Source organism: Xenopus tropicalis, chromosome 8, assembly GCF_000004195.4.
Source record: "Xenopus tropicalis strain Nigerian chromosome 8, UCB_Xtro_10.0, whole genome shotgun sequence".
In the NCBI taxonomy this organism is placed as follows: Eukaryota; Metazoa; Chordata; class Amphibia; order Anura; family Pipidae; genus Xenopus; species Xenopus tropicalis.
This window is the reverse complement of record NC_030684.2, coordinates 45,722,470-45,735,295: the sequence shown is the minus strand read 5'-3', so window position 1 is coordinate 45,735,295 and position 12,826 is coordinate 45,722,470. Positions and strand designations below refer to the sequence as shown.

At 39.6% G+C, this 12,826-nt stretch overlaps 1 protein-coding gene across 1 annotated transcript; it reads left to right on the top strand.

The window, feature by feature from the left end:
• The first annotated feature begins 1,549 nt into the window (after positions 1–1,549).
• Positions 1,550–12,826, top strand: magt1 (magnesium transporter 1). Its single transcript, XM_002931811.5, has 10 exons — positions 1,550–1,678; positions 3,136–3,305; positions 3,944–4,061; positions 4,996–5,136; positions 5,343–5,483; positions 6,855–6,944; positions 7,108–7,171; positions 8,516–8,590; positions 9,504–9,594; positions 12,032–12,826. The coding sequence occupies exons 1-10, from the start codon at positions 1,595–1,597 to the stop codon at positions 12,045–12,047; spliced, it is 990 nt and encodes a 329-aa protein (XP_002931857.1). The 5' UTR covers positions 1,550–1,594; the 3' UTR covers positions 12,048–12,826.

Sequence of the window (12,826 nt, the reverse complement as noted above, 5' to 3'; positions counted from 1 at the left end):
GCAGTGCCCCCCTAATACATTGGTGCCCAGCAACAGTGCCCCCCCTAATACATTGGTGCCCAGCAGCAGTGCCCCCCTAATACATTGGTGCCCAGCAGCAGTGCCCCCCTAATACATTGGTGCCCAGCAGCAGTGCCCCCCTAATACATTGGTGCCCAGCAGCAGTGCCCCCCTAATACATTAGTGCCCAGCAGCAGTGGCCCCCCTAATACATTGGTGCCCAGTAGCAGTGCCCTCCTAATACATTGGTGCCCAGTAGCAGTGCCCTCCTAATACATTAGTGCCCAGCAGCAGTGCCCCCATAATACATTGATGGTCAGTGTGCCCTGCAGCCCCCCCAATACATTGGTGCCAAGAGCAGTGCCCCCTAATATATTGGTGCCCAGCAGCAGTGCCCCCATAAGTCAGTGTGCCCCGCAGCCCCCCCAATACATTGGCGACCTGCAGCAGTTTTACTTCTGCTCTTCGTCTTCTCCGGTGGCTCCTCCGGCATCTTCGGATCCTTCACGGGCGATGCCTCTGCACGTCTGTCTCCACGCGAATGGAGACAGGCCCTTTTATAAGGTTGCGCCCCGTGCATACTGACGTCACCCGTACGCACGGGGCGCAACCATCCAGATGACCAATGACAGGGCCTGGATTTTATTAAAGGGGGCCCGAGCTACTAAGAAAACTGTAGCACCGCCGGGCCCCCTTTAAAAGTAAAAATTGCATGGGCCCGGGACAGCTGTCCCCGCTGTGCCCCCCTGATGGCGGCCCTGGTTACACATTTAAAATCGTGCACTAATATAGCACACAGCGAAATTACGCATGCAGCAGAAAATAATGCAAGAAAAACGTTCATCGCGAGTTAAATAATGCAAGGAACATCACGTCTTAATTATGACGCCTGTCCTTTTAGTGAATCGAGCATTAAGTTGCAAAAAATAAGAAGCTCGTTTTATCGACCTTTAGTGAATAGGCCCCTATATTGGAGTACAAGGGGTGTGATCAACTAAATAAACCAATAGGCACATAATGCAAAATTGTAAACTAGATACATGGGTCTTTGCCCAGTAACAGTGGAAATAAGGAAGTGGTAGGGGTTAAAGCCATAGGGGCAGATTAACCCTCTGGGTCCTTACATCTAATAGGAAACTAACCCAGCAGGTCAAATCTAGCTAATTTCAAATTCCAGTAGCAAGTCATTAGTCCAGACTGGAGAAGCTGCAGTTCACCTGATGTTGTGCGTTTATGTTCATCAGCACACATTTACTAAAATGCGATAATTGAATCGCTTCATAATAATTTGCTCAGATGGCCATTCTTGCACAAACAGGTGGGGTGACATGAAACGTCTTTAGGATAACAGACAATAGTCATTGAAGTACAATTCTAAAACTTCCCCCACCCCATGTCAGACGGCTGGTTCTACAGCTCCACCCACACTGACACCGGCGAATAGCGATGGAACATCTTGCTTTGCTTCAATTGGCTATGATCCCTTGCTTTCCTCCAATCACATGAATTCATTGGAACGCACCCTCCTTTAACGTGTTGACGTAATGGCGCTGTTGACTTTGCTTCCGTGTAGGAGCAAAGTTTCGCCGGGAATATGGCGGGGCTCAAGGGGTTACTCTTTGGGGGGATACTTCTTGCACTATGCGGCGGGCTTTCGGAAGGACAAAAGAAAAAAGAGGTAAATGTAGTGGGAATTTCGATTACGAACATCTTCTCTTCCTAGGAAAGTAATGGTAGCGTAGGGTTTTATTTCAAAAGTTTAAAGGTGTTGCCTGGCTTATTTGCAGATGTATTCCCCATTGTGGAACCTCCCTGCAGAGGCACTGTTGCCAGCGGTTCGGTAGCTCTGACGCCGGCTTGTTTGGTGCCTTTGCAGGGAAGCAGCTGTCAGTACATCTGTGGTCTGTGCAGTTTTGTAAGTACTTCCGGGAGCCGCTCATGACAGCCCATTTGGAGTACTTGCAGAGGCATTTATTATATCCCTTCAGGGGGCCTTTGCAGAGGTACCCATGCCAGCCCTTCCTTCTGGGCGCCCATGCCAGCCCTTCCTTCTGGGCGCCCATGCCAGCCCTTCCTTCTGGGCGCCCATGCCAGCCCTTCTTTCTGGGCGCCCATGCCCCAGCCCTTCTTTCTGGGCGCCCATGCCCCAGCCCTTCTTTCTGGGCGCCCATGCCCCAGCCCTTCTTTCTGGGCGCCCATGCCCCAGCCCTTCTTTCTGGGCGCCCATGCCCCAGCCCTTCTTTCTGGGCGCCCATGCCCCAGCCCTTCTTTCTGGGCGCCCATGCCCCAGCCCTTCTTTCTGGGCGCCCATGCCCCAGCCCTTCTTTCTGGGCGCCCATGCCCCAGCCCTTCTTTCTGGGCGCCCATGCCCCAGCCCTTCTTTCTGGGCGCCCATGCCCCAGCCCTTCTTTCTGGGCGCCCATGCCCCAGCCCTTCTTTCTGGGCGCCCATGCCCCAGCCCTTCTTTCTGGGCGCCCATGCCCCAGCCCTTCTTTCTGGGCGCCCATGCCCCAGCCCTTCTTTCTGGGCGCCCATGCCCCAGCCCTTCTTTCTGGGCGCCCATGCCCCAGCCCTTCTTTCTGGGCGCCCATGCCCCAGCCCTTCTAGGGGTCCTTGTCAAGGTGCAGATGAAAAGCAGTCCTTACAAGGGGCTTCTCACTGACCTCGATACAACAGGTGGGTGATGCCTCAATTTACATAAAATTTAGTGACATTTCTATATTGCTGTTCCCAGGCCAGTAGGCCACTTGCCTGAATCTGAATAGGTGTATTGTAGCTATTAGTTACTGGAAATTCTCTATTCGAAAAATATATATAGGGGGGAGCACGAGACAAAATGCAAAATTTCTGCAAAAAAAGTGTTTTATTTTTGTGCTTTTTTATTTTTATATATGGCATAAAAATAAAAGCACTTTTTTTGCAGAAATTTTGCATTTTGTCTCGTGCTCCCCCCTATATATATTTTTCGATTGGACATTGGCTGAGAGTGCGGCTCTATTGCTGGGGGTTTGATGCATGAAGTTTGGAAGGCTGGGCGCAGAGGATTTATCTATTGGAAATTCCTATATAGCTTACTGCACAGTAGCTAAATATTGAAGTTTAGAAAAGGTTAATTTTTTTTTTTTTTTTTTGCAGATGGTGCTGTCAGAGAAAGTTGGACAATTAATGGACTGGGCTAGCAAGAGACCTGTTATCCGCATGAATGGTGATAAATTTAGACGTCTTATCAAGTCTCCTCCAAGGAATTATTCTGTTGTAGTGATGTTTACTGCTCTTCAGGCACACAGGCAATGTGTGGTATGCAAGTAAGAACATGACCACATTTTTATAGATACATTTGTTTTGCCTTAAAGAATGAGTAAACCTTTTTTTTTTTTTTCTAAAATGACTTTAAATAGTACCCAGAATAAAATTCCTTTCTTTCTGCATCCAATCTCATGTAAATTCTGTATCACAATTAACTCAACTACAGATCTCTCAGTTACTTCCTAGTCTAGCCTGAAGCTCAACCCCCTTTTCTTTGCTAAGGTTTCCTTCTCTTTCTGACCGTAAAGATGGTTCAAGAGGTGTTTACTGCTTAAGTTTTTTGCCACTGCGCCGATGGAAATCATCAAGTATATGCAGTAAGCACCTCTTTGACTGACTGTCTTCACAGTCAGAGAGGGAGAGAAGAGCTTAGAAAAGAAAAGGGGGCAGAGCTTTGTGCTAGACTAGGAAGTCGCAGAGACGACTACAGTTGAGCTGCCTTTGATACAGAATCTACATGAGACTCTGCAGGGAGAAAGGTATGTTATTCTGGGGGTTGTATAGGATCTCTTTGGGGGTTTGTATGGTAAAAGGCTTACTTATTCTTTAACAACTAGCATAAAACTGTTTAAATGCTTTTAATATGAATATTTTTTAATATGAATATTTTTAACTGTTAATTTCTCATTTTCTATAGGCAGGCTGATGAAGAGTACCAAATACTTGCAAATTCCTGGCGTTACTCAAGTGCTTTTACAAACAGGATTTTCTTTGCCATGGTAGATTTTGATGAAGGGTCAGATGTCTTCCAAATGGTGAGCAAATTTGTCTTTTTCCTTTAGTATTATTCACCAAAGTTGTATATTTATTATGTACATTCCAGAAAGAGTATTGATCTATTTGATTTTTGTTTCATGAATTACAAAAAAAGAAAAATCATATTTGCATACACAAACCCCTGCCTTCAACCATCTGAAGTTGGCGTCTCGGGCTTACAGAGAAGGAGGAATTTATTTAAAGTTGGGGTTAATTTATGGACTTGTCATTTTAACTTAATTAGTCCTTCTCCTACCCGAGTTGCTCTAAAGAATCGGGAAGATGTAAAATTAAAGCACTTTCAGTTTCACCCCACAACACTCGACAAAAAGTACAGTATATTGAGCAAAAGACCTATTTATTGATCTCCTGTTGAGCAACATGGCAGCCCCATGGCTATTAATTAGCTGCTGTATATTATAGTTTGAAACACAAACACATTTTTTTTTTATTGGTGTAGGGTTAAGTAAATGATTTAAATGCAATGTAAGGCCTATGCATTTGTTACTGGCCCTTTCAGATGCTTGTAAAATAAAATGCTATTATGATGAAGTTACAGAAAGGGAGATAGTTTACTGATGTGTTCTGTAACTGTTTGACATTTGATATGCAATTTTGTAGACCATAATTTATTGCAATATTGATCAACCATTGTTGATTAATGTTAGGAAGGTAAATGAATAGGAGAAAGCCTCTTGAAAAATAAAGATGGACAACAATACATATTTGGTTTCACAATCCTCCTTTCTGGTTCCTGGAGTGGCTGACCATATCACTAGTTAGCATTTTAAATGCAAATAAAAATCTAAGGTAAATTTTCAAAAATGAAGCGCAGAATTAAGACTTTTATCTTTTGCATAAGTACATTTAATGCATGAAAATGCTGTGTTTTATTCCAACTACTTTATAACTGTCCTTGTCTGTTTCTTATAGCTAAATATGAATTCTGCTCCAACGTTCATTCATTTCCCTCCAAAAGGGAAGCCCAAAAAAGGGGACACCTACGAGCTGCAGGTTCGGGGATTTGCAGCAGAGCAACTCGCGCGTTGGGTTGCTGATCGGACAGATGTCAATGTAAGTGTAGTTTGCTACATTTAAAATTCACTGATGGATAATTAAAAAATTGTATGATTTGCAGTAAACTTGCCAGAGAGAAAGGGAAAGGTTGTTCGATCTCTGTGCTATATTCACTTCAGCTATAAATATTCTAAATTGGTCAGGATACTGAAATACTAATGTGCCAAAAATAGGGAGACAACTACTTATTTTTCTCTCCACAGATACGGGTCATAAGGCCCCCAAATTATGCTGGTCCTTTGATGCTGGGTTTGCTGTTAGCTGTGATTGGTGGCCTTGTCTATTTAAGAAGAAGCAATCTTGACTTTCTGTGTAACAAAACTGGATGGGGTTTGGCTGCCTTGGTAAGTTCCTGTATCAATTATTAGAAGATCACTGCACAAAAATACCTATGTAAATGAGCTTCTATGAGCTATGTTTTATGTAATTATTTTTGTTGTCTATACCCACTCCTATTTTTTTTCCTCGTTTTGTTATTCTGCATTTGCACAGTGTATATGCAGATAAAATAGCTGTGCCTGTACTGTCCGTCCCTATTATAAAGATATAGGCACTCTTAAATATGTTCAGAGTTTAGGAACTCTAAACTGTAGAGCCTGTGTATTTGTGTTAGATACAGACATTTTATTTGGATCATTTTTTTCTCATTTTTTCTCATTGTTTTAAGATATCACTGTTATCACTAAATATGCTGTACAAGTCTCATGATGATGCCCACATAAACCCCCTTTTCCCTAAATAAAACCTGTTGGAAAAAAAAAATGCCCAACAAAAGTAACTTACTTTGGATTTTCAGTAAAAAAAAAAAAATCTATTGTTGGTAATTTTTGTTTTCAATACAAATGCATTCTTGTTGTGCCTAGGTATTTGGTTTAAACCAAGGGGCATTACACATTTGGATTTTATTTGTAAAACTTAACATTTATTGTGCAATATTATCAAATCATCTAGATTAAAAGGTTAAATTGCAAGTTCTTGATCTTAGTAAAAAAAACTTATCTGAATAGATCTTCATACTGCAATATTTTGGTAGCTTTGTGCACCCTTTTTTTAAGCATAGCTCTATATTACTATATTAATTAAGTTGTAGTTAGGGGAAAGGATACTGGTTTCTGAAAAGAATTTCCCTCCTTCAAGTGATAAGCCACCCCATGGAAATCTGGATCACTATGCTTGTGTCCTAGAATAGCTGCCTGCACCAATTTAGACCAGATAGGTGCCCTTTAAAGGAAAACTATACCCTTAAAAATTGTTGGTCTCTAAATATTTATTGCATAAACATGCTCGTATGTAAAACCCTCCTTCATTCTAAATAAACCATTTCATAATGTAAAAATATACTTGTTTAGTAGTATGTACTATTGGGTGCCCCTAAATGGAAAACTGCCATTTTAAGGATTAAGGGCTGCCTCTTGGGATCATAGGATTCACAGTGCACACAAACAAGCCAAGGCACACATACATGCTAGGGCACATCAGCCAATGAATGGGCAGAGTTCTGTGTTTAGCTTCCACACTACTTCCTGTTACAGTTAGAGCTGCGTTATTTCTGGTCATGGAGGGAGAACACAGCCCATCATTATATGGTTTGCTACTATTAAAAATTAGCAGGGTTTATCCCGCTTAAATAAGTCCTGTTCCAGTATTTTTGTGCTATTTTTAATAATGCGGCAAGGCATCGGTGTACTTTGTCATTTTGCTCCTTCTTCTTGCAGTGTTTTGTCTTGGCAATGACATCGGGACAGATGTGGAATCATATCAGAGGACCCCCTTATGCTCACAAGAATCCACATACTAACCAAGTGGTAAAAGAAATAGTTACTGTTATCTGCTACTATGTTTATATGGAAAAAAGATGATATTTTTGTACACACAAAATGTACAAAAATTATCAATGTTATATTTATAGTATCTTCTAATGTGAGCAAACTACAAAACTAAATTACTTGTTTAATCTGTTGTTTGTAGAACTACATCCATGGAAGCAGTCAAGCACAGTTTGTAGCAGAAACACACATTGTCCTGTTATTCAGTATCCTTTCATTGTGTACTATGCATGCATTTCAGCATTATATTGGGGCATATTGGAGCTTTGACTTTTACAATGAAATGTTTCCACATTATTTTGCTTTTAGATTTTGAAGCTAGCAGGGGCTTTAAAAAACTCAGTTAAAATTACAGAATGAATAGATATTTTTTTAAAATAGCCTTCACAAACTTTTTATTCTCTTTTGGGTAATGTCCCATAGAGAGATTTAGTCACTCACGATAGACCTCTGCTCCCGCAGGTGACTAATGTTTGGATTCAGCTTTCTGAAGTAGTGTAAAGTAGGAAAAGGTGTAGGCCTTTGCACCAGCGATTGCCTTGTTGCCTGTGGAGAGGCATTGAAGAGAGATTAGTCGACCATGGTAACAGAGATCTATCATGGGTGACTAAATCTCTCCATGGGACATTAGCCCATGGAATTTATAGAAAAATCAATATAAGAATCTTGTATAGGGTTTCCAGCTGCTTGTTTATAAGGTGTTTATCAGGTCAGTAAATATTATATGCCGTTTCATAACCACAAAGGTGGCAGACATTAAAGACTGACTGTGAATAGCAATCCGTCCTTTCAGTACAGGCCTTTGCAATATACTGTACATTCATTACAAATTTGTAATGGTTTTTACATTATTTGTGTACATAACTGCTATTAAAAGCAGGTTTGTCTTCCTTTTCTATTCCCTGCCCTGGTGACTCTGGCTTTTGAAACAATGTAATGTCTTGCTGGAGGAGACTGGCTTTGGCAACATTGTTTAAAAACTCATAACGAGTAGTAAAGCAAATGCTGCTTTTTAAAGCAATTATATTTACATATAACTTTTAAAGCACTAAAAACTTTTAATAAATTCATATTGTAAAGTTGCTTAGAAATATATTTTCCTTTATTAGGCAAAAAATTATTATTCAGAAATTTCCTAAAAGTACCCAACTGCATTGATTTGCAGTTTAATAGTCTGGAATGGATTGGTTTTGCAGAATGTATACTTTCTACAAATATAATTTTTCTACTCGGTATTGTATTATGTGTTTTGATCCAAACAAATCAGGAATCTTTATAAAACTATGCATATTTGGTTTCTATATGTCTTTATTTATTGTCCTATATCTTGTTACTGAAGTTGAGTGATGCAAATATTTAGGCATGTTTAGAAAACTTAGCTTGTCCTGAAGATTTCTCTCATGAGATGAGCTAAAAGTAAGAGTGCAAACGATTTCAAAAAGAAGTAGAAACTAGTCTAACGCTGAAAGCGTCAACTGTAGTCTAGTTTGTAGTTAAAAATATTTTGGGAACCAGCATAGCTTGTATTTGCACCTTAACTCTTTCTGTAGATGGTGCTGTGACCTTGGGGATGGTTCTTCTGCATGAAGCTGCCACTTCAGACTTGGATGTTGGAAAACGAAAAAGTGAGTAATTTTCTTTATTTTAAAATTTGCTGTCTTTAAGCTTTTACTCACTTAATTGTAAGTAGGATAACATGTCCTTGAGGTTGACCTCCGATCCTCTCCACTGCCTGTGCCTGCACTTAGGCAGATACTGTAGTTTTTAATACAGGCACACGGAGCAGTATAGGAAAGTGGATCTGCTTCTCTCAGCTTGCCAGAAAAATATAGGGTTGAGAGATTTGCGCTCCGTGTGACCTTGCCCTAAGATGTTTTTAGTCTCCCATAGCTTTTTCTCAGATGGACATGGAATGGCTGAGGAAAAATCTTATTGTCTTTAGCGATATGTAGCCTTTTGTTGCCTTTACAAGCTGATAATGCCGGTCAGAGTCAAAGTTAACAGTGCTAATCCAACTACGACTTAAAAGACAAATTGAGTTTTATAAATGAGCCATCCTTAAAGCTGTTTTACAGTATTAAGCCCTTTGCACTGTGTATATTTGATTTAAAAAAAAAAAAAAAAACCCTGTCCATCGCCCACCCTCATTTGCTCTGGGGCCTACAGCTCTCTGGACTTTGCCTGTTCTGGCTCTCTCCACCTCACATTTCGGTGTTCAAAGAATTCAGGCTAGTGCATATTGCTACATAACTGGAACATGGTAAAATCTCTGGATAACATTTGTTATAAGTATGGATGCACCAAATCCACTTTCTTTGGTTACAGAAGGGTTAAAGGTTGGGGTGCAGCGAAAAGTTTTCAACTTCTATGTGATTGTAAGGATTTGGTTTGGGTATACAAGATACCGCAAGAAATGTTATATTTTCTCATTAAAGTTTGCAGAATCTAAAATGTTTTACCCAATAACACAAAACAATCTCTTGCTTGTTTGGTTTTTAATATTGCTAAACTAATTATACTGTGCTCTTCTTCTAACAGTAATGTGTATCGCAGGCATAAGCCTTGTGGTTATCTTCTTCAGCTGGCTGCTATCGGTCTTCAGATCTAAATACCATGGCTATCCATACAGGTACTATTATTATTGCTTTTAATCCCTCAAAATAAATAATGTTTTAAAGGATAAGGAAAGGTAAAATCTAAGTAAACTTTATCAGAAAGGTCTATGTAAATACAGCCATAAACACTTGCAGAGTTCTTTGTGAAAAGAAACACCACATTTCTTTCTTTCTATTGTGAACATATGATCTTATGTGTCTGACTTCCTTCTCTCAGCAAACTCCTTTAGGGCACTGCATAACCCTGCTCCGTTTACTCCTTTCTCCACCTCCCTTCGCCTCCCCCCCCCCACCCCCCACCCCTCTCTGTTGTAATTAGAGCTGAAAGCTGTTTCAGGGAGCAGTTTGCAGGCAGGGAAGTGACATTAGACCAAGCTAAAATGGCAGCTACTATCTCTTTAACTAACAAGGGCTCTTTACTCAGGTATGTCAGATATGGTAAAACATTCTACAGAATTCTAGCTTGCACTATCGTGGCTTATCTATTGGCAATAAAATGCCTCTAACTTTCCTTCTTTTAATTTATATGACTGATCAGATTTTAATAACAATTTTTCTTATGCAACACTACTTAAACTGTATTTCACTGCATCAAGTAAAATGTCAGCGCAAACCTTGAATCCAAATATTAATACAGGTATAGGACCCATTATCCAGAATGCTCGGGACCAAGGGTATTCCGGATAAGGGGTCTTTCCGTAATTTGGATCTCAACACCTTAAGTCTACTAAAAAATCAATAAAACATTAATTAAACCCAATAGGATTGTTTTGCATCCAATAAGGATTATTTATATCTTAGTTGGGATCAATTCCAAGGTACCGTTTTATTTCTACATAGAAAAAGGAAATCGGTTTTACAATTCTGAATTATTTGATTATAATGGAGTCTATGGGAGACGGGCTTTCCGTAATTCGGAGCTTTCTGGATAATGGGTTTCCGGATAAGGGGTCCGATACCTGTACACTAAAAGGTATTCATTGGGAATAACATGTACATTGTTTCCAAATAAATATTTCAGTGTGGGTGAAACGTGTAACCAAACTTTGCACAAAGAGACCAAATTATACCATAACCACAAGAATTCCAGAACCTATGTATGGCTTTAAAATGCTGAAATCTTTAAATCTATTAAAATTACATTGGTGTACTCTGCTGGTGGATGTGTTCTTGCTAGTCTTTAAAAAAAAATCAAAAAAAAAATCCATCAACTTAAAATTATATATGGAGGTGCTGAAGCAGAGCTAACATAAGGACCAAGCCACTAAAAACAATAACTGTGGGTATGTAACTTGGTTTTGCATATTTTTGTTTGGACAGGGCACACATAGACGATCACCCCCAAATAATAATATACATTTGTGGCCAACTTTAGTCAAGTGTTGACTTACTGGTTAACATTCCTGGGCTTGAGCAAGCATAAATTAAAAAAAAAAAATAGAATGGCATAATTTACTATCATTTAACAGATACATAGTATATGTATGTATTTATTTAGAATCACAAGTGCTTTACCATGCGGAAACATAAGCAGGTGTACAGCAGATGTACACATCATACATTAGACCGCGAGGTTGAATGAAAAGTTGCTTAGATCGTATCTGTTTCACCCAGGGCACTGCTTTTTCCTGTTGGGGTGGTAATACATTTAGAACTAACTTGGAGGAACATAAATCATAAGTAAGTGTAATAGTACTCCAGTTAGATTCATAGGGAACCTTCACTTGTATGTTTTCACATAAAATAGGGCAAACACCTCTAAAACACAAATGCAAAAAACTGAAGGTTTATGGCACATGGGGCAAATACTTAGCTGTCTAACCGAGCAGCCAATCATTTTGTTAAATGGAATCTGCTAATAGGCTGCACAAGCACATAGGCAAATGCCAACAAGCAATGTGCCTTGTGTGCAGTAGGCTTTCTGCCTGCCCAGAAAGTCCCCATTTTTCTTCCCAAACTGCATATAATGCTCCCATGCAGTTGCCCCCATGCCCTGTATCTAAGCTGAGAACAAAGAGTAGCACAGTGGGGTTGGCAGCCTCCATGTCATGCCAAATCCAATGCGCATTCTCCCAGTATTGATTGCCAAAAAGGAACATGCACACTTGAAACCAAATCCCAATTGGCTTCCAGTGTGCACGTTCCTTCTGGCGATGCACTACTAACAGTTCCCTCAGTGCTCTCATCCATCACTGCAGATCATTTGTGCTGAAAGAATAGAAAGCAGGCAGACTTTGAAAATAATCAACACAACTGCACCTGGTTTGAGGCAAAAAACATGGTGATTTTGCTTGAAAATGCACTTTGTGCTCTATCCAGTCATGGAAATGCTAGTGTAATATCCATTTAGCTAATTATATATAATATATATATTTACTTTGGGTGATGTCTGTGTTTCTGGTTCAGCCATATTGCTAATACCATTTTATTTGTTTGTTTGTTTTTTTTTAGCTTTCTTATGACATAGAAAGATCATCCTCTAGTCAAGCACATCAACTGAAGATTCTAAATTTCATGCTTCACCTAAACCTTCGGCTGATAGACTGCATCACATTAAGTTACACTAAGGCACGTGCCACCCCCTTTAGAAAATGATTTCACACTGTGTTGGTAACAACAGACCAAAGAAGATATGCAGTGCCTTAGTAAAGTCCAGCAAGGGTTTTTTTTTTTTTTGGTCATATTTTTTATATATATTTTTTTTCTCTTGTTTACAGTTTTCCTAAGTTTCTGCACCATAAAGGCTACATCAAGCCTTTTTAACAACTTCTTTTAACACTTTTTTTTCTACAGGATGTAATACACATCTTTAGCATAGATGTGAATTCACTTTTGACTGTGACAGTCATAATAGTGCATATTGAGATTTTTTTTTTTTTTTTTTTTCATTCTGTATTACACATCTCTGTGCCTGGCTACAACTGTGTTGTTCATAATAATTTGGTAAAGGTACGGTGTATTATCTAGAAACTGATTCAGACTTCTGCTTGACCTACACACTGATTTACCTTCCCCTGTTACTTCCCTGGAAGTAACAAGCTAGGTAATAATATTTTGCCTTCCCTGTATACAGATATGCATCTGTTAGGTTTTTCATCATAAGTGCAAATGCAAAATAAAAAGCACAAGATAGCCATAAATGTACTCAGAACTGTGCAATGAACATTATATTTATATTTCAGTAGAAGATGATCTACTTTCCATTTTTTTTATTTTAAATAAACAGTATTTTACTTTGAAAGGTTA

Bases quoted from the DNA above. Each gene is read 5' to 3' on its own strand.
- magt1 (XM_002931811.5), top strand. From the start codon at position 1,595: ATGGCGGGGCTCAAGGGGTTACTCTTTGGGGGGATACTTCTTGCACTA. The intron at 5,137-5,342 runs GTAAGTGTAGTT...TTCTCTCCACAG, and splicing joins CTGATCGGACAGATGTCAAT to ATACGGGTCATAAGGCCCCC. The intron at 5,484-6,854 runs GTAAGTTCCTGT...TTCTTCTTGCAG, and splicing joins GATGGGGTTTGGCTGCCTTG to TGTTTTGTCTTGGCAATGAC.